Consider the following 21,235-nt stretch of genomic DNA (forward strand, 5'->3'; position numbering starts at 1 on the left):
ATTCTGTTGCAGCCTGCCAGCTTCAAGCTGTAAAATGTAACTTTCCTCTGCCATTTCGGACAGAGCTTCACCCTCCAGCCATCTGTCTCTGCCTCTATTCCTGTACGTGCACTGTCCTTATCTATTCCTTACACCGTTTCTCCTGCTAATTATTCTACCCTTTCTCTCTCACCTTCTCCATTGTCTCAAATGTCTGTCTCACAGTCTTCTCTTCTTCACCTTCCACCATGTATCTGCTCAGATATCCCTCTTGGCTGCAGTGATCTGCACTGCTGGGCTTGAAAGGTTGCTTCCACTCCCACAGTATCTAATCTTGCATACAGGCTCAACTGCAGGATATTGGCATCACTGGCACATAAAAAGGCAAAACTTGGAGAGTATTCAAATGGCAGCAACATTAAAATCCCCCAGAAGGCAGGAATTACTCTCTTAAAGCCTCCCAGAGTGAGATATTTATTTCAATGGCTTTTCTGACTTAAAAAGTCTACCTTCTCACATTTTGACAACTTGTGCTTTAGTTTCTCCTGCATAGCTTGTAGGCTCTTGCTAAACTTTTACCAATTCAAGTCCAACAACAGGGAAGAGCTTTGCATTTGTATGAGTGTGTAGATCACTGTACTGGGCAGATAGAGGAGAGTCACACGGGCCGGCCTATCTTTTCTAGTACCGGGGTGGTGATTTGCCTTCCTAATGAGTTTGCCAAGTTACCATCATTTAATTATTCATATTAGGTCTGACTCAGGAGTGCATAGCATATACAGTATGTATTCTTAAACAGGAAGAGCTACAATTAAAGCTTAAGCAAAAGAAACAAACTAATGTACCACTCCATGATCTTGTATAATCACTGTGTCCTGTACTGAATTAAGGTTACAGCAACAGAGCTTTTACTTCCTAATGGACTGTTTTACTACAGTATAATTGCTGTTCACTTAACATCATGATCTCATTTAGCAAATCTGTAAATGTCAAATGTCTCCCTGTCAATATCTCCCTGCCGTAGGACCTCTTTTAGCCGGTAACTTAACACAAGCAAAAAGGAAACCATTAAAACTCTCACAGACAGACAGTTAATTCTGGGTTTTTTTTTTATTTTTAAGTAATATTTGCTAGTGCACCTTTAAATTTGCCAAATTAGTTCATTAAATCAAGACAAATTGACTTTCACTTCATCCTGCTGCTTGTTAGCCTTGGTAGCTGATGAGAACAATATCAGTCTACCTTTCTGCACACTTTTGATATGAGTTAAGTTAAGAAATTTTCCAGGGCCAATTAAACAGCTTGCCTATCACAATTAATGCAGTAAAACAATCCAAACTAATCCAAAACTACAATTGGCTTGCTTGATAAATTATGACATTTTTCTAGTGTGTAACCTTGAGACATAGTCTAATCCAACAAGACAGTTATGTCAGAAGAATTGCAATTTGCTGTTAATTGGGACCAATATGCAGACAGGTGCACTACTGGACCACAGCTTCACTGGAATGTTCCCAGTAGGACTTCAATCTCATTTCTGTTTCTTCCCATGTTGACAGGTTGTTTCAGCCATCTGGGACTGTACCCACACCCTGTGTTACTCTTTTCACAAACGTGTCATATGACATGTTTGTCATGGAAAAATGCTGCATTAGATTCGTGGTAAAGTTATAATAGATCGTGTTGGGGATTTGCCGAGTTGTTCTTCACTATTGCCTGTCAAAGCAGGTTCTCAGTGATCAAATCAGCAACAAAAAGCTTGGACATCGGTATATGCAATTTTATCATATTGTGAATTCACAATTCACTACCAGCTGTCAAAAACATGACATCATGACATTGCTTTCCTTAAGATTTCCAGTTGATCGAGTTTGAATTTCTGTTACTTGCTTCTGCTGCTTATGTTCTTCAATTTATTCATAACAGCTGCTCCTGCTGCAGGAAATATATCTTTTTTTGTGACCTATACAAAGCTAAATGATTGGAAAGTCAAAGTAATGGACGGGGTATAAATTATACATCTACTGTGTTATATTGATTAGGAAAATTGTGGATTCATGTACAATGCTAGGGGCTACTTTAAAATGACTTCACTCAAAGAAATATCCAGAAATACCTAGTTAATCTTTATCTTTCATGTTGAACATTAAATACATTACACCTTATTAGATGCTATCTCAGGGGAAAATATGAATGAACTTGCATGGTCTTTTATACCTGGAAATGAACCTCTGCCTGCTGCGTGGATGTTGCCTGACAAACAAGCAGGGGAGATAAATTAGACCATGACAGAGACAGGTGTGTTAAAGCCGAGTGACACAGACGCAAGAAAGTCATATCTGCCCCGCAGCAGCCAAAGGCTTACGAGCTTTCACTGTACCGAGTATCAATCAAGAGGGCCTATTTATAGAGGGCCCAGGCCGCTGCTAGAATACAAACACTTGACAGAAGTAGGTTACAGGAATACGACTATATCACCAGCAGACATGAATAGAAAGGAGAACATATGAGGAAAAGAAGGTAGCCAGGTTAAGAGTAAGCAGCTGATGATTAATTACATTCACATCTTCACAACTTTTCCAAGATTAATGTTGCAGTCTGTAACTAGATACAGCTCATGTTTTGTTTCCTGCTCCACTAAACAGGGAACAAAGTCACTTTATTTGTTGCTGTTGATTAGACTTTGACTACTATTTTCTATCAAAGACTACAATCTTAGAAAATGGAGAAAACCCCTCTCCTCAGTTTGCTCGGTTTATCTGACCAACTTTCCAAAACGAGGAAGATATTTAGTTGAGGCAAAACTCTTACTGCAAGATCTACTTATTAGTTGTTCTGGAGCTTTCAGTCATATATCATGATGTTTATCAAGAGATGGGTTTTGCCCCCCTTGTCATTGAACTAGATGATCAAGAGCTCAAGAACAGCTGCCATGGTGAGATGATTATCTGATCTGCTGTTTCCAGGACCAAGAACGAACATTCAACCTCAGTGTAGATATTCAGTTTACAGTGATATAAAGCAGAAGACAACAGAAAAAATGGTTCTTTTTAAAGCTGAAACAACTAACAAAACAAAAGATATTACTATGGTAAATAGTCCAGGGTTTTTGGAGCTGGACCCATACTAGTGAGTAAAAGTTAGGATATCTCAGACTTTGCTCTTTGATTTTGATAATTCTTTCTGTAATCTGTCTCTCACAAGTTCCCCAATTTCATTGAAATGGAATAATAAATTGTGGTAATACCCCTTTAATTGATTAGTCAGTGGACAGAAAATTAATCACCAACAAGTTCAACTATTGATTAATCATAATTTTGGGGCAGCTAATAACAATTCTTTTTATTTTTGATTAATTGGTCAATCATTCTTTGATTAATCATTTTTGTGTGAAAAAATTGGACTATTTTTTATTTATTTTATTATTTCACTATAAAATAGTTGATGGTTCCTAGTGAACTGAAAAACTTTAGGGCAGGTCTGTTGGTTGAACAAAACAGTTCATTAGAGAAGCTAGGTCTGTGGAAAAACACCTGCATGTGGTAGCAAATGCATCTTTAATGATGTGTAGAATGAGTTCCTGGTATAGCTTAGACAAAAGGACCTGGCTTGGTTACAGCAATAACCGTTGCACAGTCACGTGTTGAACCTCCCAGCATCTCAGTTAGCTGTATCCAGTTGAGAGGGTGGAGTGTGAGCGTTATTGTCTGTCAACAGTCTACTTTAAGGTGTTTTACAAACAACACGGTTCGCTGGGGTCGCCTATTCTCCGACTAATCCCTGGCTGTTAGCTGCTAATCCCTGTTTATCAACAGAGGGGTGCAGGTCATGGCCAAGTCTGAGAAAGAGAACGCCAGGCTCACTGTTGTGTGACATAATGGAAAGTGCTTCTCCAGTAATATGTGCTTCGGCTGTGTGATATTTGAGCCATTTATAGAATTAGGGAGAGTATTAAGTGCATGTGTTAACTGCATTGCACAATGATCAGCTGAAACCTTTTGTGCAAAGCAAATAGAAAAATATTAATTTTAATACTTTAAAAAGTGCACCAAAAAGCCGCATCCCTAGTGTGCAATATAAAAAAACATTGTGTCAAACAAAATATAACTAACCATCTATCACACCTGACACTCTGCAAGTGAAACACATGCAAGAGGTATGCAGAGACGCAATATGTGAAACATGCAGACCACTGCATTTATACAAATTTTCGATCGTCATCCATGAGCGAAAAGGTTGTTAACAGCATGTAGTATTTTCTCTCTGGCTGTCAACAGTGCTAGCTAGTGCTGTAAATAAGATTAATGTCAGGGAGAGGTGTCACTGTTGGATCCTTTCCCCCTCATTCTCCAGCAGCCGTTTCAACAACATATGAATCAAATGAATGACAACAGTAGGACATGTCTGTATCTCAGCCAGCCAGCAGTCCCTGGGCAATCGCTCTTCTTCCCCTCTCCTCCGAACTAAGAGGCTGCATGCTGCCTCAACTTCCCTTCTAATCCATCATTGCCTTTTCTCATTTCCACCTTGGATCTACAGAGGCCTGCACTCTTGACCAAGTGGGGAAACCGATTAAAATAGAAAGGAAGTTGGTTTACTGATTTGGCCTAAACTTAAAGGCCAATTGATTGAATGATTCTCGCTCAAAGAATTCTGCCAACTACGTCAATGCATAGATGAAGGACATAAACCACGGGACTCTCTTAATGGTGTTTAATATGTTCCTCCTGTTCATGGTGACTTTCTCAAGTTTTTAAGGGGCCTTTTAGCAGTGCTTCTCAACTTAATGTCAAACTGTTGGAGGTGCTGTCACACTGTGAGCAAACTCTCAGCAATTAAATTCAAATCAATGAGGAGAGGCTTTGGGATTTAGATGTGACAATGGAAAAGAAAAGGGACAAGTTAAATGTGTGTAGAATTATAAAAATCTGGAGCTTTTAGTCTGACAACAAAAATGGATTTAGGAACACAGCATATTGAATTTACATCTTCCTCATGAGGATTCATTACCGTTGACTTGGCTAAAGCAGAGGTAAAACAATTTACAATTTTCTGGCCATTTCTGTGCTTTTTCAAGGACATGACCCTGTAATGCAGACCCAAGCTGGTGAGAGCAGGTAAGGCATGGAGAACAGTGAGGCTTGTAAGTGAATATATATATATATATAAGGAGAAACTGGGAAACAGCATGTCCAGATTGCATGTCTAAGGCTATGTTGATCTGGCAGATCTGAGGAAAGTATTTGCCCGAGAGTGTGAAGGTGTACTGGCGAAGATTGGAATTTAATGGCACTGCACTATAGATTTTCCCCTGAGAATTATGTTCTGTTTGGGTGGATTGTCAATGTTTTAACACAACAATAAAATCTTCCACTCACAAGGGAAAACCAAGTCACTAATCAGACAGCTTCCTATCATGCCTCAGCTTCTGCTTAAAATTCATCTGGGGAGAAAAATGGAGCAGGGTATGGAACAAACTGTGAGAAGTAAAAATCCCATAAGTGGTATTTGCTTCTAATGAAGACTGATATGCTCTAGTCTAAGTCTTGGATGTCCAGTCATAAAGCAGAATGGCAGCAGAGCTTCTGAATTCACATTTCCCTGTCGTCACATTTTATTATAATAATAATATAATTGTGCTGTGCCACTATTAGCCAAGACCCATATCCAAGCTGTAGTGAGTGCATGTGGGGCCACTGAATTACTACTGCAGTGCAGGCATTCAGAGAATTTATGACAGCATTTCTACTCGAGTGTTCAAAGACATGATGCATTCAGGGGGAGTGTTATCTTGCAGGGTTTTTGTATTGGATTATATTGGAGTGTATTGTTTGTTGTACGGTATATGCTTGTACAGTCAAAACTGAATATAAAATAGCCCAGTAAACAACTTCAGCATCCTGTATTATTAAGAGACAACATTTGTCATCTTTAAATGGCCTTCAGGCTGAGTGTTTTTCATTTGTTTTTGTTTTTTTTGTTTGTATGTTTGTTTGCTGCAGCAAATCATACATCTGCCTGGACAATAAGTCATTCTCCTAACCAAATACAATAACTAATTTAAGTTACCCTACATTTAAACTGGTAAAATACAACATTATTTTCAATGTGCTGCTGTTGAACTGCTCTGAATGCAGCAAACAGTTCATCAGCTTAGTCATCAATTTATTCTGTAGCTTGCTGCCCTCTCCTGGCAGTAAAGATGAGGTACAATGATGGATTTCTCCCATCTCATGTCTACGATAGAAGTATAAGAATTTCTACTGATTAAATGTAAAAACATCATCACAAAAAATAAAAATAATAATCTCAAGAAAGTAGAAATAAAACATATTTTTGTTTAGTTTACATAAGATGAATAAGTTTTATGCCTAGGATACATAGGAAAAATGTTCTAGTCTATATATTGAGTAACAGTCCAGTTTCTTCTCTGTAATCTTTGTCATACAATAGTTAACACTAATGAACTGGTTAAATACAAATGTAATGCACACACAGGCTCAAAAACTTAGGGACATACAGTACTTTATTTCATCAGTCTCCTCTGTTGATAAAACAACTGACCCATTTCAGTGCGTCACAGAGACAGCAGGGATTTGTAAAACACTCTCTCAGAGCAGACGTCTGTCCTGAGGACACAACATGGTGCATGTGTATTTCTAGAAACACCTGCTTTAGTGAGCACGCTCATTTTCTGGAGGCTGCTCCAACATCCGGAGGGTACCATCACCACCTGGCAGGTTTATAGTGTGATCAACTGCATGCTGGGAGGTTATTCTGGGCCACACCAGGGGATAATATTATTAGTTTGAGACGCTACCTAATGATGAGAACACCTACCACTAAAACATATGCTGGGAAGAGAGGCTTCAAATCCAGATCTGCTTAATTATCATTACTGTGTGTTGTTGATGTCTGTTTTAAATGCAGACATCATACAAGAAAAACTTAGGAAAGGTTGGAGATTCCATTGCTGCAATGCGTCTGTAAAAAAACCATTGCTTTTACTTAGTGCCATATATCACTGTGCTCCAGTTTCAGCTACCTCAAGCTCAAACTTAAAGTGGTATTAAAATGCAGCCTGCCCTGGGATGAAGGCAGCATGTTTCCAATGAAAACGGGGGCAGTGAAAAGAATGAAAGTCTAAACAAATGCTTTGTCTAATTCAAATGTGGCTGACAGAAACACCTGGGTCCTGGTCTGGCTCCAGCTGTGGCCGCCAGCTTGCATGTTAGCAGAGGGATAGATTCAAATGACAACTGTGCGGGTGCACACACAAACGCACAGAAGCAGAGAGAGGCCAACCGAAGGCTAAGTACAAAAAGAAACTATACTGATTATGTGATCTCGAAACCACAGCTGCCCCACTGACCCCAATCTAATCAATACAGAATGAGAAAAACTTCCTTCTTCTTTAAGAGGTGAATATGCATTATCTCCCTTCCCTTATTCATGACAAGAACAGTTGTTTTCGAGTCCGTCTGTTGTTGTTTTTCCCCTGCAGAAAAATCTTCACTGCAGACGTCATTTAGGAATCCCTACAGTGACATTCATGATTGTTTAATAGCATCTTAAATCATACCCCAACACAGCCCATTTGTCTTTACGCCTGACAAGCCACATCAATGTGAGACATTACCAAAAGGTCCAGGTTTTATGAACATCCTTGACATTATGCTGCGACATAACACAATCATGGGAATTAAGGAAGTGTAACTAATAAACAGCAACAATGGAAACAGATTCAGAGAGAAACCAAATACCCCCTCTGCCATGACATCAAGATACAACAGAAACTGAAAAACCTTTCATCTCCACTGCCTCTAGAAAATTGAAATCCATATCTCACTAAACAAGAGAGTAAGAAAGTCAAAATAAAAGTATTTCAACATCTGAGTTCCCCTAAATCAGAACTTCATAATAAAGCTAAAAGAAAAGAAGTAAATAAAATGTGTATTTCAATGATTTTCTAATATAAGAGAAGATGCTTAATTCATGTTTGAATGTATCCAAAGGTGATACAGTATAATGGCATTTACCAGTGACAGCCCAGTGTTTTCCCGCTGTACAGTATTTTAGTGCCTATTGCAGTGGCAAAGAAATTTAGCTATAAATCCTATTTTATAAGGCTGTATGTATATTGTGAATATATAACCCAAGAAGTAATCAATACTGATCTAGGTTCAAAGTGAATTAATTTACTTGAGCTGTCGATTGAGTCTCATGGTGCAATGCTTTCTGATCATTTTTCATTCCAGTAAAATCATAAACTCTGGCATGAAAGCATGACTGATCAATACCACATTAATATGTTGTCAATGTTGTTGACAGCAGGAGCGGCTTTTGGATTGTACACGCGATAGCTTCTGTTCTATGTTGCGTGGTCAAAGGTCAGACAAAAAGGTCAGTTCATGAGAGGACAGAGTTTGCTTTAAAATCCAACTTCAAATATGTGTAATTAGTTAACACACATTTGTTTCTGCAGTGCTCTGTAAGTGCACGCTGTACCTCTCATAATTCCGCACATATATTGTGAACTGATATTTCCTTGGCTTTCCAGTTTTTCTCTTCTCTTGAACATGTTTGGGTAACTTTTTTGTTTGCTGGATTTACTTTCAGCGCAGGAAATGCTGCCTTTCCATTGTTTTTCAATAATTATGGAATGAATAATGCTGCAAGTATGTAGTATTCATTGTTTGCCATCACCAATCCATCCTAGGCATAAAATAACCAAATCCTCCAGGTATAAGGCAGTTGATAATCTTTACATAAATAACATTCATTACTTGGCCTCAAAAACATGTTCATTTCCTCTTTAAAAATGCTGATATTGAACTAGTGTTGGCCTTACACAACAGAATAAGGACTATGCACAGTCCTACAAACACCCTTTTGTACCTTTGGGGTTTGGGGAGGCCCAGGTGATGATGCGGCGCACAAGACAGCAGTTGAGCAGGACTTTCTTGGAGAAGCCGTGGTCTTTACGGAAGTGCTGCAGGTCCTCCCTCCACTGGGTCCTCTTGGTTGGTGTACACATGGCTGGAAGCGCACTATTGTGAAATATAAGGTGCCATTATTTCCAAGGGCTCTAAATAAATTGTGTGCAGAAATCAGCCTAATTATTTAGGCAACTGTGAAAGGGCTATAAGACTGCAGTAAATATATTTCTATATTGTAACACAGCTGTGATTATTATTAGCCTCATAATTCAAATGATGACCTCTTAACTGCCTCTGGTAAACAAACATAAATAGCTGCAGCCACTGCAGCAAGCAAAACTGTCAGAAGTTAAAGCAATACACTTGAGCATATATGCTAATTTGGAATGTTTTTTGCCCCCAGTTATGCATGGCTATAATGAAATGCAAGACATTTCAACTTGCCCTTTTGGAACTAGGAAATGCTTGTCTTATGTGTCCAAAGCTGTTGTTTCAAGAAGGACTTGGGATGGTAAAAGTAAACACACCAAGCAGATTGTCTTAATGCAAACCAGCCTGCAACGATCCTTTGCTAACAACCAGCCTCACACTAATAGTTTTTCAAATTTAATCAGCAAGCATCCCAGTTGTCTCCACATCATTATCCCAGATTAAAACAAATAACATTCTATGACACTAGTAAATAAAACATGACCGAACGATACCCTACCTCAGTCAGTACTATGATTACAATTCCCCAGAAGGTCCCATTTCAAGAGCAAAAGTTTCAGACATCAACAGATCACAGATCATTCAGCTGCTCTGACTGCACAGCTTTTAGTTTGCTCTAAGAATCACAGTTTTATATCCTTCATTGCACAGAAATTGAGGTTCAGTGTGAAGGCTAACTGCTATCAATTCTCAAGTCCCTCTGACCATCATCTTACCTTGCAGGTTCAAACACGATGTGCACGCTCTCTCTGCTTCCTCAGTCTGCAAGTGATCCTCAGGTTTCACACAAGCACTTTCCCTTTCCTAAGCTGATCAACAGAGTGTGAAAGGGGGTGGGAGGAGGAGGAGGAGGGAGAGGAGGGCAAGGACCGCTACGTGAAGCAGAGACAGTGAGTGAGTGAGTGAGAGAGAGAGAGAGAATAGCTGGAAGACACGGTGGCTTTTGTTTCAAGTTAAAGGACCACATGTGTTTTATTCAAGTAGCAGAGGAGGCGGACTGTCAAAGGCACTGGTGCAGTCACAGAGGAGCCTTTTGATCATCCTCCTTGAGCCTCTTAAAACACATGGAAACCTTCAGCACATACAAACACATGCTGTACGTACCCACTGCCTCCACTGTTGTTACTGAAACTGTCAAGTACCAAAAGCTGGCATTGAATGTGCAGTCAGATGTTTACTTATTTTTTGAGCAGAAAGTTACTGATTTAAATCAACATGTTGCCAGTTGTAGACTATGTTTAGCTAACTTGTTTAGCTAAGTTGTTCTAAGTGGTTTTATTGAAAAGCATGTTTTCTCAAAGTAAGGTTTGGAAAATATAAAAAAAAAATATTGCATTGTGTTGGAACATCATATCTGCACTGCAGTATATCAAGCAAGACTGAGAATCTACAGCCATGCTGGCAACGGTGTAAGGCTGTATATAAGAATAGCAACACTGTGGGTGAAATGCTAACTTCAGCATGCTGACATGATCATAACGATGATACCAACATGCTAATGTTTACCAGCTAATGTTCCCCATCTTAGCTTAGTGTGTTAGGGGAAGTTCACTATCATATTATTTATTGGTGGTTCCAAGATGGCAGCAAGAAATCCAGTGGTTAATAAAACAAGCAGATGTATCTAAAGTTCAAGCACTGTGTCAGCACACAGCATAAACTCTGCTACTCTGCTCAACCACTGAAACGATCATCTCCACAGGCTCAACGTGTTTTTCTAATTTTAATTAACAAGACAGTTATTAATGTCTGATACTTATAATGGTATTAAATAAAACGGATGGGGCACATGAGTTGGGCAGTTGTAGGCATATCTTCCCCAACCTTTAAAAACTGTACTGTACTGGCTAAAAATGATGCACATCACAGCACAGCCATTAAGACATACACTTTACTGCCCTGGATTTATTACTGCAGTGGTAATGTCTTCCAGAATATGTTGGCTGTGTAATTTCTGTCAGCGCTGCTCACAGCAATGCTTTTATTTATGTTACTACATATGGTTAAGTATCATTAATTTATGTACATCATATACAAATGATGGTCAATGGCCAAATGGGCTTAAGCTTATACTTAAATGCACATAACATTAATTGCTGCACTGTGATAGATGGTCATGTTTAAGGGGAGACAGCAATGCTAAATCTAATAGCTTCCCCTGAGATGAGCAAGGCATATTCTGTACCTGAGAACACAAAGGGGGGGCACTTGGACAGAGTGCCGGGAATAGAGCCATCGGTTCCCAGCGGGGCCGAGACACACGCCTGATTGAAACGAGCGAACAGATTGGTCGCAGTGTTACGGTATGATATGCATTCTGTGGTGACACTTGTTCGCTGAGCACATCCTGAGGGAGACACCTTGAAAGCTTTGTCCGCAATTCTTCAATATACTGAATAATTCATATTCAAGGAGCCATTGCAGCTCATTGATATTCAAGACCACCTTAGTCAAGTACTGGTTAACTTCAAGAACAGGTACAGTTGACTTCTGAGTCAAGACGATGGTTTAAAGACAATCGAGACCAATGAGTACTGAAACCAAATCTCCACCTTAGCATACAATACCGAGAAAACAGTTTTTAAAAGCTGATATAATACATTTTTGACATTGCTCATAGTGACAACAACACAAAGTTATTACCTGACCTTGCAGTTCCCTTCATTTAATCTCATTCTTTGATTTAACAGTCAGAAACTTTACTCTCACCACTCTCATCGGTGTCATTTCCAGACACAGTGGGCAGTTTTGTTTTTTGTTTTTTTCAACATTCACTTTAAATGTCAATATCTCACAGCTGTTGTAATTAACCTGTGTTTTTCTTCATTGTCTCAGATGGTGAAGTGGTTAGAAAAGAATGATTTTATCTGCAGTGCAACAGCCTGTTAATGACTGCTGGTTACGGTCGTATTTATGAGCCATGATATAATTTCAAACTACTTCTGATGTCTCACAACATAAATAGAAATGCATGTAAATGAGAACAGCTATATTGTGACCATCTCCCTCGTTCCCCCTCTCAGTCTCTCTCCCCTTTCGTCTATTGACAAATACATGTTGGTGGACTGATTGAATGATTTAAAGTTTCTGTCATACCTTATTGTTATTTAGTTATTCAAGCACGTTACAGCTATACAGTCGTGCACAACTCATATCACAGTAAACTGAAAACAAATTTGAATGTAGTTTGGGAATGGGTAGATTATTCTTCCTATCTAATCATTCTCAGTTACGATTATCTGCCCTGCTAAAGTCAATCCATGATGACTGAAATACAATCCATGTGCATTAGCTGCTACACGTAGACTTTGAAGTCTGCGTATGAGATATATGACTGAGGTTGTGGATCCCTTACACACTTAAATCTTCATTGTTCCTGTAATACAGACACACCTATCGATTATGTCAGAACCAATTTGCTGTAATGTATTCTGAAAAAAATTCAGACATTCAGTTTATGTGGGGTGGATTTAGAGTTACATTATGTTATATTGTAAGTACATAGAGATTTGGTACTTGGCATCTAGGCTCTAAGCTTGTCGCTCCCTGAAAACATGCACAAAGACCAGCATGGAGGAGACTGAGCAATACTAAATTTCCCCTCCAAAAACTGGACAGGATACAGGCTATGCTGTGTTGGACAAGCACCAACTGCCATGTGGTCATCCAAGAACAAAACAATCTCTAATGAAGTGTAGCGGTGACAAGCAGATGAGCATCAGATCATCAACAATACAGCTGACTGTCACTGCAGTGTAAACCATAGAACAAGATTAATGAGGAAAGCAAGCTCCCACATAAACACAGGGTTGAATTTTATTTAAATGCACGGCTGAAATTTGAATGAGAATATGTGAGTACACCAATTACCCTATGTGCAACACAGAAGCCAGCATACAGGATTACCCTTCATTAGAGAACTGAGTGTGCACTGAGGCATGAGAAAACCACCCCAAGACAGGCAGCATCATGTGGGGAAGTACTGTATGCGCAAAACCAATGCAGCCTTTATGATGCTGAAACATAGGCAAATCATGATAGAATAAAACATGAAAACATGTTGAATCACAATTGCAACCAAAAATATATATATATATATATATATATATATATATATATATATATGTATATATATGTTCAGCAACTAAGAAAGTAATTACACAGGTAAATGGCAGCTGCACAGACATTAGCAGCCAGCTTATGCACACAGGCAGCCTTACAGGTAACTGATACCACCAAGCATCCATTCACCAACTAAAGAAAGCCAAGACATCTAAGCACAATAGGCTTGTAAGAACTTTGTTATCCCACAGCATCTTAGTGAACAAATGCAAAACTGAATATTGACATTTAGATGTTGTGATCCTGATTTAATGCACTCATGGAGCCTTTGTGCACACAATATTTGTTGTTTCTCTATTAAAGACATCTATAGATAAAGTCAGATATAGATATAGTCATTGTATTGGTTTGAACAGCTTTTGAACAGAAAAAAAAAACAACTTCCTATTGCATGCATTATTTCATAATACTCATGTAAACTAAGCAACACTGCCACAGTCTGAAGGCCAACACAGAAAAAATCACCTTTTACTGAATAGAGAGCATTATCATGTCATTTCCATTTTACCACAGGTCCTTTCTTAGATGCGTACCTGTCCCTGGCCAAGGTCTCATTAAGAAAAACCCAAAAAAAACCCATCCTCATTTTGTGCTGTTGCATTAAAATGAAATGCCTTTTCCAAGCAGCAAACACATTAAATAACTGATATCCCAATACAGCTTTTAATGTTACTATTTTTTTACTACTTGGATCTTATCTTTTATTTGTCCAAATGAGAAGTCGGAAGAAGAAATTACTTTGGTGACTACAATGTTATCATAACTACCCTCATAACTAAAATGAATGATCTGAATGAGGTTCACTGCAGTCAGAACTGGCACAACTGCACATGATGTCCTCTGCCCCTTTAAGGCCAACTGTGACTCTCACCTTTTTGTCTAAATGTTGTGGGTGGTTTTCAAAAAGCTAAAAGAATATTTACAACCTTGCAGTCTCAGTACAAAATGATGGAAGACACACATTCAAGACAACAGGCTCATTTCAACCAAGCTCTGCATTTCCATAAAACATTACAGGGATAATGCAGTAGTCCATTACAAAAGCCATTATCTAAGGAAAAGGAGGCTGCTGCACAGCAGCATCAGCAACAGAACATGAAACCAGCTCTTTTATTTCTTGAATGCTCTTCACCACATTCATAAGTGGAGTTCACTAACTGCCTTTACTACTCAAGTGCAACGTTAATGCTTTGAGATGTAGCAGTTGAGTGGAGCTTCATGTATGTTAAATCTCTTGGAAAATAAAATATTAATTTTGTTACAGGTTGTAATGAAATCCACATGGGAATCTGTCTGTTTAAATTCCTGTATGTATGATATTACAGCTGAGATGAGAGAGAAGAAGTGGACTGAGGCCAGAAAAAAAAACTAAATGTTAGTTTTCTTTACTAGATTTTCAAGATCTACAGAGACGGAAAACCATTTTTGATTGGATGTATTGGTTATATGTACCTCTACCATGGAGGTTATATTTTCACCTGTGTGAGTTTGTTTGTTGGTTTGTTTGTCAGCGGGATTAAGCAAAAAGTACAGAGCCGATTTGCACCGAACTTGGTCGAGGGACTGAGCATGAGCCAGGGAAGAAGGCTGATCCGGATCATATTTCATATCATGTTTTTTTTCTTTGAAGTCTGGTGTATGTTATCTGACATTGGCTTTGGCAGTCTGTGCTCTCTGAGTACCCTTCGGTTTTTGTTTTGATGCTTACATTTTTTGTTGCAGTATACTAGACCTGCTCACTTATAATATAAAGGACTTATTCTGCCCCTGACCTGTGTATGAATACATTGTTTTATGCTACAACAACACTCCATCTCTGGGGATTCACAATTATAAATTGTTCTTTTTTTGTGTGTCTGTTTTGTTTTGTTTTTAATACTGCCTTGTCAAAATGGTGTAAATGTATAAATAATGTGTTCCAAAACAAAAGGAAATATTACATTTTAGGATTTCTAAACTTTTTCAAATGATTGCCTCATCCCAGCCCACCCATGAAACTTTAAGCGCATACACATAATAGCTACAGCCACTGCAGAATCTTGTGAAATATTCTGTCACAGGTTAGAGAAATAAAAAAAGAATGCTCATTATTCTCTGTTGCAATCGCTTGAAATGAGTTGCTGTTTTCGATGCCATCTTTCCTCCCCAGCTCCAATGTCATGGTGGTCAGAAACCCTGTGGTTCAGTGTTAGCGGGTCAGTTGGTAGTCACAGCAGGGCCAGACAGAGGACGCATTGAGCTGTGTGCATCTAGGCTATCTCCACGCTTCCCTTCAACACACACATACTTCCTCTTCCCAACTTCTCACACACCCACTGTGACCTTGTCCTCCAAAGTGGCGGCTAAAATTAGCAGAATGCAAGAGGGGAAACAGCTCTGTGGATTAAATAAACTGCAATGCAGTATTTACAGATGTAGGTTCATCTTGGTGAAGTATACATCAGTAAATCCCAGATCTATTTTCTTTCGCGTTTTGAAACATGAGACCTCCATAATGGCATTCTTGCGGAAACAGTAGTTGGTCACTTATTCATTTAAGCCGACCTGAAATCAATACAATCACCTCTTGAACCATGGCCAAGTAATCTGATAGGATGGAGAACGTACTAGCCACGAGAAAGCTAAGGTCAGTGTCAGATTTACAGACAAAAAGGTGTCTATAACATCTTTATATAACCCCGCACTAAGAGAAGCTTCTTTCCTACTCTGGTTAAGGAGTCCTGCAGGTCAAGAATGCAACTGGTTTATTCAAATTACAAGTATCAACAGCTTCAGTTGCACAGGCTAATCGAAATGTCACACAAGATAATGAAAAACGGGAATAACACCCACCTAACAATTTTGCTGGTACAATTATGTGTCAATCACAGCATTTGTTCATTATCATGCTTCAATTACGCACCAGTATTAATTATTGCATGAATAAGGGTTCAGCACTTTTTAAGTGGGTAATTGACAAAGCTCTTGGGTAAAGGCAACTCAGCATAATGAAAATGAATAGTACGGACAGTCCATCAGTTCACATTTGCCTGGTCTCTCTCAAACTTGCTCCCTCTTCCGCTGGTTAAATGGACTGTGGCATTATGGCCAATGTAGCATCCTGTTTTAGAGGAAAAAAAAAACCTAACATGAGGAAAGTATAAGAAATTAAACACCAGCACACATCTTTGAAAATGCACAGTTTAAAACAAGCAAAACCTGACACAAACACACACACACACCTCCCGAGACACATGTAGGAAGCCTTTACCACTTCCCTGCCCTCTGTGGGTGTGTGTCGTTTTCTGAGTCAATGTGTTGGAATGGCTCCATAAATTATTCAGCTGCAGCGCCTGCTATCTGAAGATAACAGCGGCTCTTTATCGGTCAGCGTGTACAGAGACACTGCACTGGTGACTATACAAGCACCTAGGGGGATTTGGGGCACCTTCTGTGTAAGGATGCGTGTCATGGTTGCAGTGAAGCATACAGAAGTATAGAGCCTATCCGCGGGTCTATGTTGTAAGGTCACTTTCATTTTCCCTGGGGATACTCTCATTTTCAGCCCATCAAACAAAGGGCAGTTTTTTTGCCGGTGCATAACTAATGTACACTAAAGATCAGGAATGTTACTTGCCATCTAGTCTATACACATTGGCTACCTTCATTAAAGGGCATTATAAATATAAGTCATGCATTTTTGTTATTTTATGTAAATCCAAGTATGTTGATTCAAAGTCAGTTGATCTAATGTAGTCATCTTATTTGCACTAACCTATGTACAAATATCTTTTAATCTAAAAGAAAACAGAATCATTTTTTCAAACAAGAAATCCTAAAAATTCAGTTTCCACCTTCTAAATTGTGAACATTTTCTGTTTTATTAATCTTCTACAATAATAAATTAAATATCTTTGAAATTTAAACTGCTGGTTGGACTAAACAAGCAATTTAATTAGTAATAGGCAGATTAATCAATCATGATATTAACTGTTAGTTGCAGCCCTAAAAGCAGCTTTACTACCAATTATGTCAGCACAATAGATACTCACACACCAATATATGATTGATCTTGACATATGAGAGACATTAGATCATTACAGTTAAGAGTGTGTCCTGATACACTCTTTATGTCAGTTCAAATGAAATATGTTAACTAATTACACAATAGAGTGTAAGGACATGTCTGTACTATATTCAGGACGGCAGCTTAACTATTGAAAGAAAAGTATGAAAACCACTGAGACACCATTTCCTCTGCACAACCACTTGGTGTCAGCCTTGCGCATTGCATAGATGCCACAACTACCATACAGTTGATATATTCTTTACATGATTCCCAAGGTTGAATGTTAGTTGACATAACACTGACAAAAATCTACTGATAATTACTTAAGCCACTGCAGATAAGCCTATTGACAGTCATTGTTATTCTATGCAAACAGCTATTATTCTCCCTATCTATTTTCAGGTCTAGCCTAATTAGCAAGATGGACTCGGGCTGGCATTTGGCTCATGTCTGTGTGCTTTGCATTTCATAATCTCCCACTGGAACAACAGATACATTTAGTATTGAGCTGTTGTGGAGTCTATATTAAGTGCTGGCAGTACCCTGTAGGACATGGACTTTTGCAGGGACTACAGCCCAGAATAGGCTTTTGAGCCCACCCACTGGGACTCAAAGAAAGACAGACGGACCCTCCAGTTGGCCACTCATGCCAGGCCTGCCTCCACATATGGTCTGTATGATGTTCAGCTCTGACATCATTTCATCTTGGAGTCCTTGGAAAGACTCATCCTACTGGACATACGGCTGATTGGTTAATGTTGTTTTATCATTTGTTTTAGTTTAGATTTTGTAAGGCATCTCACAGTGGAGAATAATGTTGGGGGAGTGAGATGTGACAAAGTTCACAAGCTGGAAATAAATTCAAAAGCACATAGTGGTACACTGTTTGTGCTTATTTGTATAATGATAATAATTCAGGCAGGTGCGGTGATAAATACCAATGATTACTAATTAGCGCAGGTAAGATTTAAAGCCCTAGGATATCTTACCTCAAAGAAACAAAGCAGAAAAAGATGACAGGGAAAATAAGAACTAAACCAAACTACAGGATCTGAATGCCAATTTGCCAACTCAACACAAAGTGGAAAACAGTAAACAGCAGGATCCTTCTAATGATAAGGGAATACAACTAATTAAATTGTCTCAGTGCTAAATATTATGCTCTACAGAGGGGAGAAAACCGTCAAGACAATGCACATCCATTACATTTCTATAGCAGATTATGGTATGCAGAGTCATGAGGGGCTGGCGCATATCCAAGCATGCACTGGAAAAGAGGCAGGTTACACCCACAGACAGCTCGCCAGCCCATCACATGGCACCAGTTAGCCATTGTCTTCACAAATCTACATTCATTGCAGGAATAATGATACAGACGGTCAGCAATAAGAACGCAGTGCACTCATTACAGCCTTAAATTGTGGTTTTTGACATTCTACTGTTTGATTGTTTGTTTGTTTTTTAAGAAAAAAAAAAGCAAAACTGACATATTAGCATACTTAGAGAATGTTACACCCTGCCGACCAGTCCTTTAACTGACTGAAACTCCTTTGTTGTGACAGCAAAGAACATCATTAAATATCTATAAAGATGTTAAGATAAACAAATGAAAAGATAATGAGGAATATTATAAAGTTATGAGGACCTCCAATCTTAAAATATGTGATTGTTAAGTGTTCTAAAAAAAAAAGTCACTCCACTTACACAAACAAAAACTTCTTCAGAGGTGCTTTGTGTACTATAAAGTGTTTTTTGTAGGACTCTTTGAAAGAGCACTTTAAATTCTGCAGCAAAAGGTATGCAATGTCAGATGACCAAATTTTCTTTTTTCTATGGAACACAGTTTATCCTCAATATGACCTTTGCACAAAGAAAGAAAGACATGTTTGCAAGCTGAGGCCAAGCACTGCCACCCAGTTGGCATCGGCTGTTTGGCACTCTATCCAAGGAAGTCAAATGGAGTGAATCTGTGGCATAAACAAGCCTGCGGGTGGAAATATAAACATAAAAGACAGTCCGCTTCTTTTAGCCTTCAGCAATCATAAACAAGCACCTTATGGTCTGCTGTCCCTTCAGTTACAGCCACAGCACCAGTGCTCCGACCCTCCTCCCACCACTCGCTTCTACATCCCAATCAATCACCCTCTGTTTATCCATCACTGTCTTAGTCCACCTGCCCCTCCCTTGTATCCTCACCTTACACTCTTTTTCTTCCCATGTCTCCTTCCCTCATTCTTCTCTGGCCTGACTCCCAAGGCAGATGGTCCGTGCAAGCAGATGCTCCCCACCCAGTATTTCAAAGGACAAAACAATGGCTCAATCCAAAGCAAACAAAATCTGTTTTAGATGAGCCGGCAAGGTGATGGTGTGAGTGATCCTCGTTGGAACACCGACTGGCTTTTCAGCGACAGGTAGAGAGAGAGGAAGCACACAGGTTGTCTAAAAAAAAACCAACAGCAGAGACTTCTTTCTGGGACCCATCTTGTTCCTAATGAGTCCATTTAACATCACAGCAGTTGGGACGCCATTAAGACCATCTGATGCACCAGATCTGGCTGTTTAGTGAGTCAAACTGTTCAATTGTGAATATATTTATAGAGGGAACATAAAACTAGGAAAACAGATCCAAAAATATAAGTGATCCTCACTGAATTTTTTGACTGCAAACCTCTAAAAGATTTCTCTTTATCAGGAAGTACAAACAAGGCAAAGTCTCAGTTACTTTTGTAATTAAAAGAACAAAATGAGTCTTTTATGAAGCTTGACAGACTGCTAAAAGTTTAAGTCCTTAAGAAGGATACATGGTCCAGTTCTGGGTCTCCTTAATTTGCCTTTAAGTAGGTTTATTAGTATAAGCTTTGCCTCATACTTAGAAGCCATTAGACAGTCTGTAATTTGATCTAACAACATATCAACTGGCAGAAAAAACTCATAGAGGTCATCCTGAGCTGCTTACTGTCAAAACTTTCCTCTGAAAAGCTAAAACACACTGTTCTACTGTCTGACAGATTTGGGGCAGTTTCTTCAATCTCTACCTTTGCTTCACTGTGATCTCAGGACCCCTGGCTGACAGATGCTGAGAAAACACACAAATACTCACACACCGCATGTAGTCAGTTCTTTATGCCATAACAGCTTAAAGCTGACATCTAAGAAGAGATAAAGTACACTATGGTTCCCTCCATGCCAATACACGGCCAGAACAAGTGCTGCACTTTCATAACTGAAACATTCAACACGCAAATAACCGTCTGTGTTTTTCCAGACAACTTATATATTCCAGAAGTTATGATACTATATTGTTTATCCCATTTTCAAATGGTGAGCCGAATCTGGCAGAATCACAAAACTAGTTATGTCTGTCACTATCATTATCAAATTCTGTACACTCCATGCTGAGATATTAATGTCTCAGTGGTAATATTGACAAATACTGTAAATGAGCTGTTGGACGTGGCTGCATCAAAGCCAAAGTACATAACTCACTGGCTCAAACATTAAAATACTGAGTCAGTCCTAAATATTGATTATTTCTGAAAGACCTGTTTGTTCTCGGGGTAATTTGTTAAGTCATGCATATGCAGATTTGAATTGAGACTGACCGTCTAGACCTTTAACTCTCCACATTTGTTTGCAGTTGTCCCTGCTGGTATACTTAGATTACATACATACACCGAGCACTTTATTAGGAACACCATATTGACACTGAGTAAGGCCTCCCTTTGCTCTCAAAACATCCTCAGTTCTTTGTGGCATGGATACGAAAGGATGATGAAGATGTTGGAAACTTTCCTTTGAGATTCTGTTCCATGCTGACATGATTGCATTACATAATTTCTGCAGATTTGTCAGCTGCACATCCATGCTGCCAATCTCCTGTTCTCCCACATCTCAGAGGTTCTACTGGATTCGGATCTTGTGACTGGGGAGGCCACTG

The 21,235-nt window shown here is 39.0% G+C and overlaps 1 protein-coding gene across 3 annotated transcripts in view; it reads right to left on the reverse strand.

Moving 5' to 3' along the window:
* Window positions 1–21,235, reverse strand: part of kcnip4a (potassium voltage-gated channel interacting protein 4a) — a 125,978-nt gene that overhangs the window by 101,334 nt on the left and 3,409 nt on the right. The window contains exons 2-3 of one of the 3 annotated variants that reach the window (XM_071477616.1): window positions 9,845–9,937; window positions 8,878–9,029 (exon numbers count right to left, since the gene is read on the reverse strand). The exons of 1 other annotated variant lie outside the window; for it this stretch is intronic. In XM_071477616.1, the coding sequence (XP_071333717.1) occupies window positions 8,878–9,016 (139 nt within the window). In that variant the 5' untranslated portion in view covers window positions 9,017–9,029; window positions 9,845–9,937. The remainder of the gene's footprint in view (window positions 1–8,877; window positions 9,030–9,844; window positions 9,938–21,235) is intronic. One more of the 3 variants, XM_071477615.1, reaches the window with a different exon arrangement.

Source organism: Trachinotus anak, unplaced genomic scaffold, assembly GCF_046630095.1.
Source record: "Trachinotus anak isolate AG129_WGS33_773 ecotype Australia unplaced genomic scaffold, CSIRO_AGI_Tana_v1 ptg000005l, whole genome shotgun sequence".
Taxonomy (NCBI): Eukaryota; Metazoa; Chordata; class Actinopteri; order Carangiformes; family Carangidae; genus Trachinotus; species Trachinotus anak.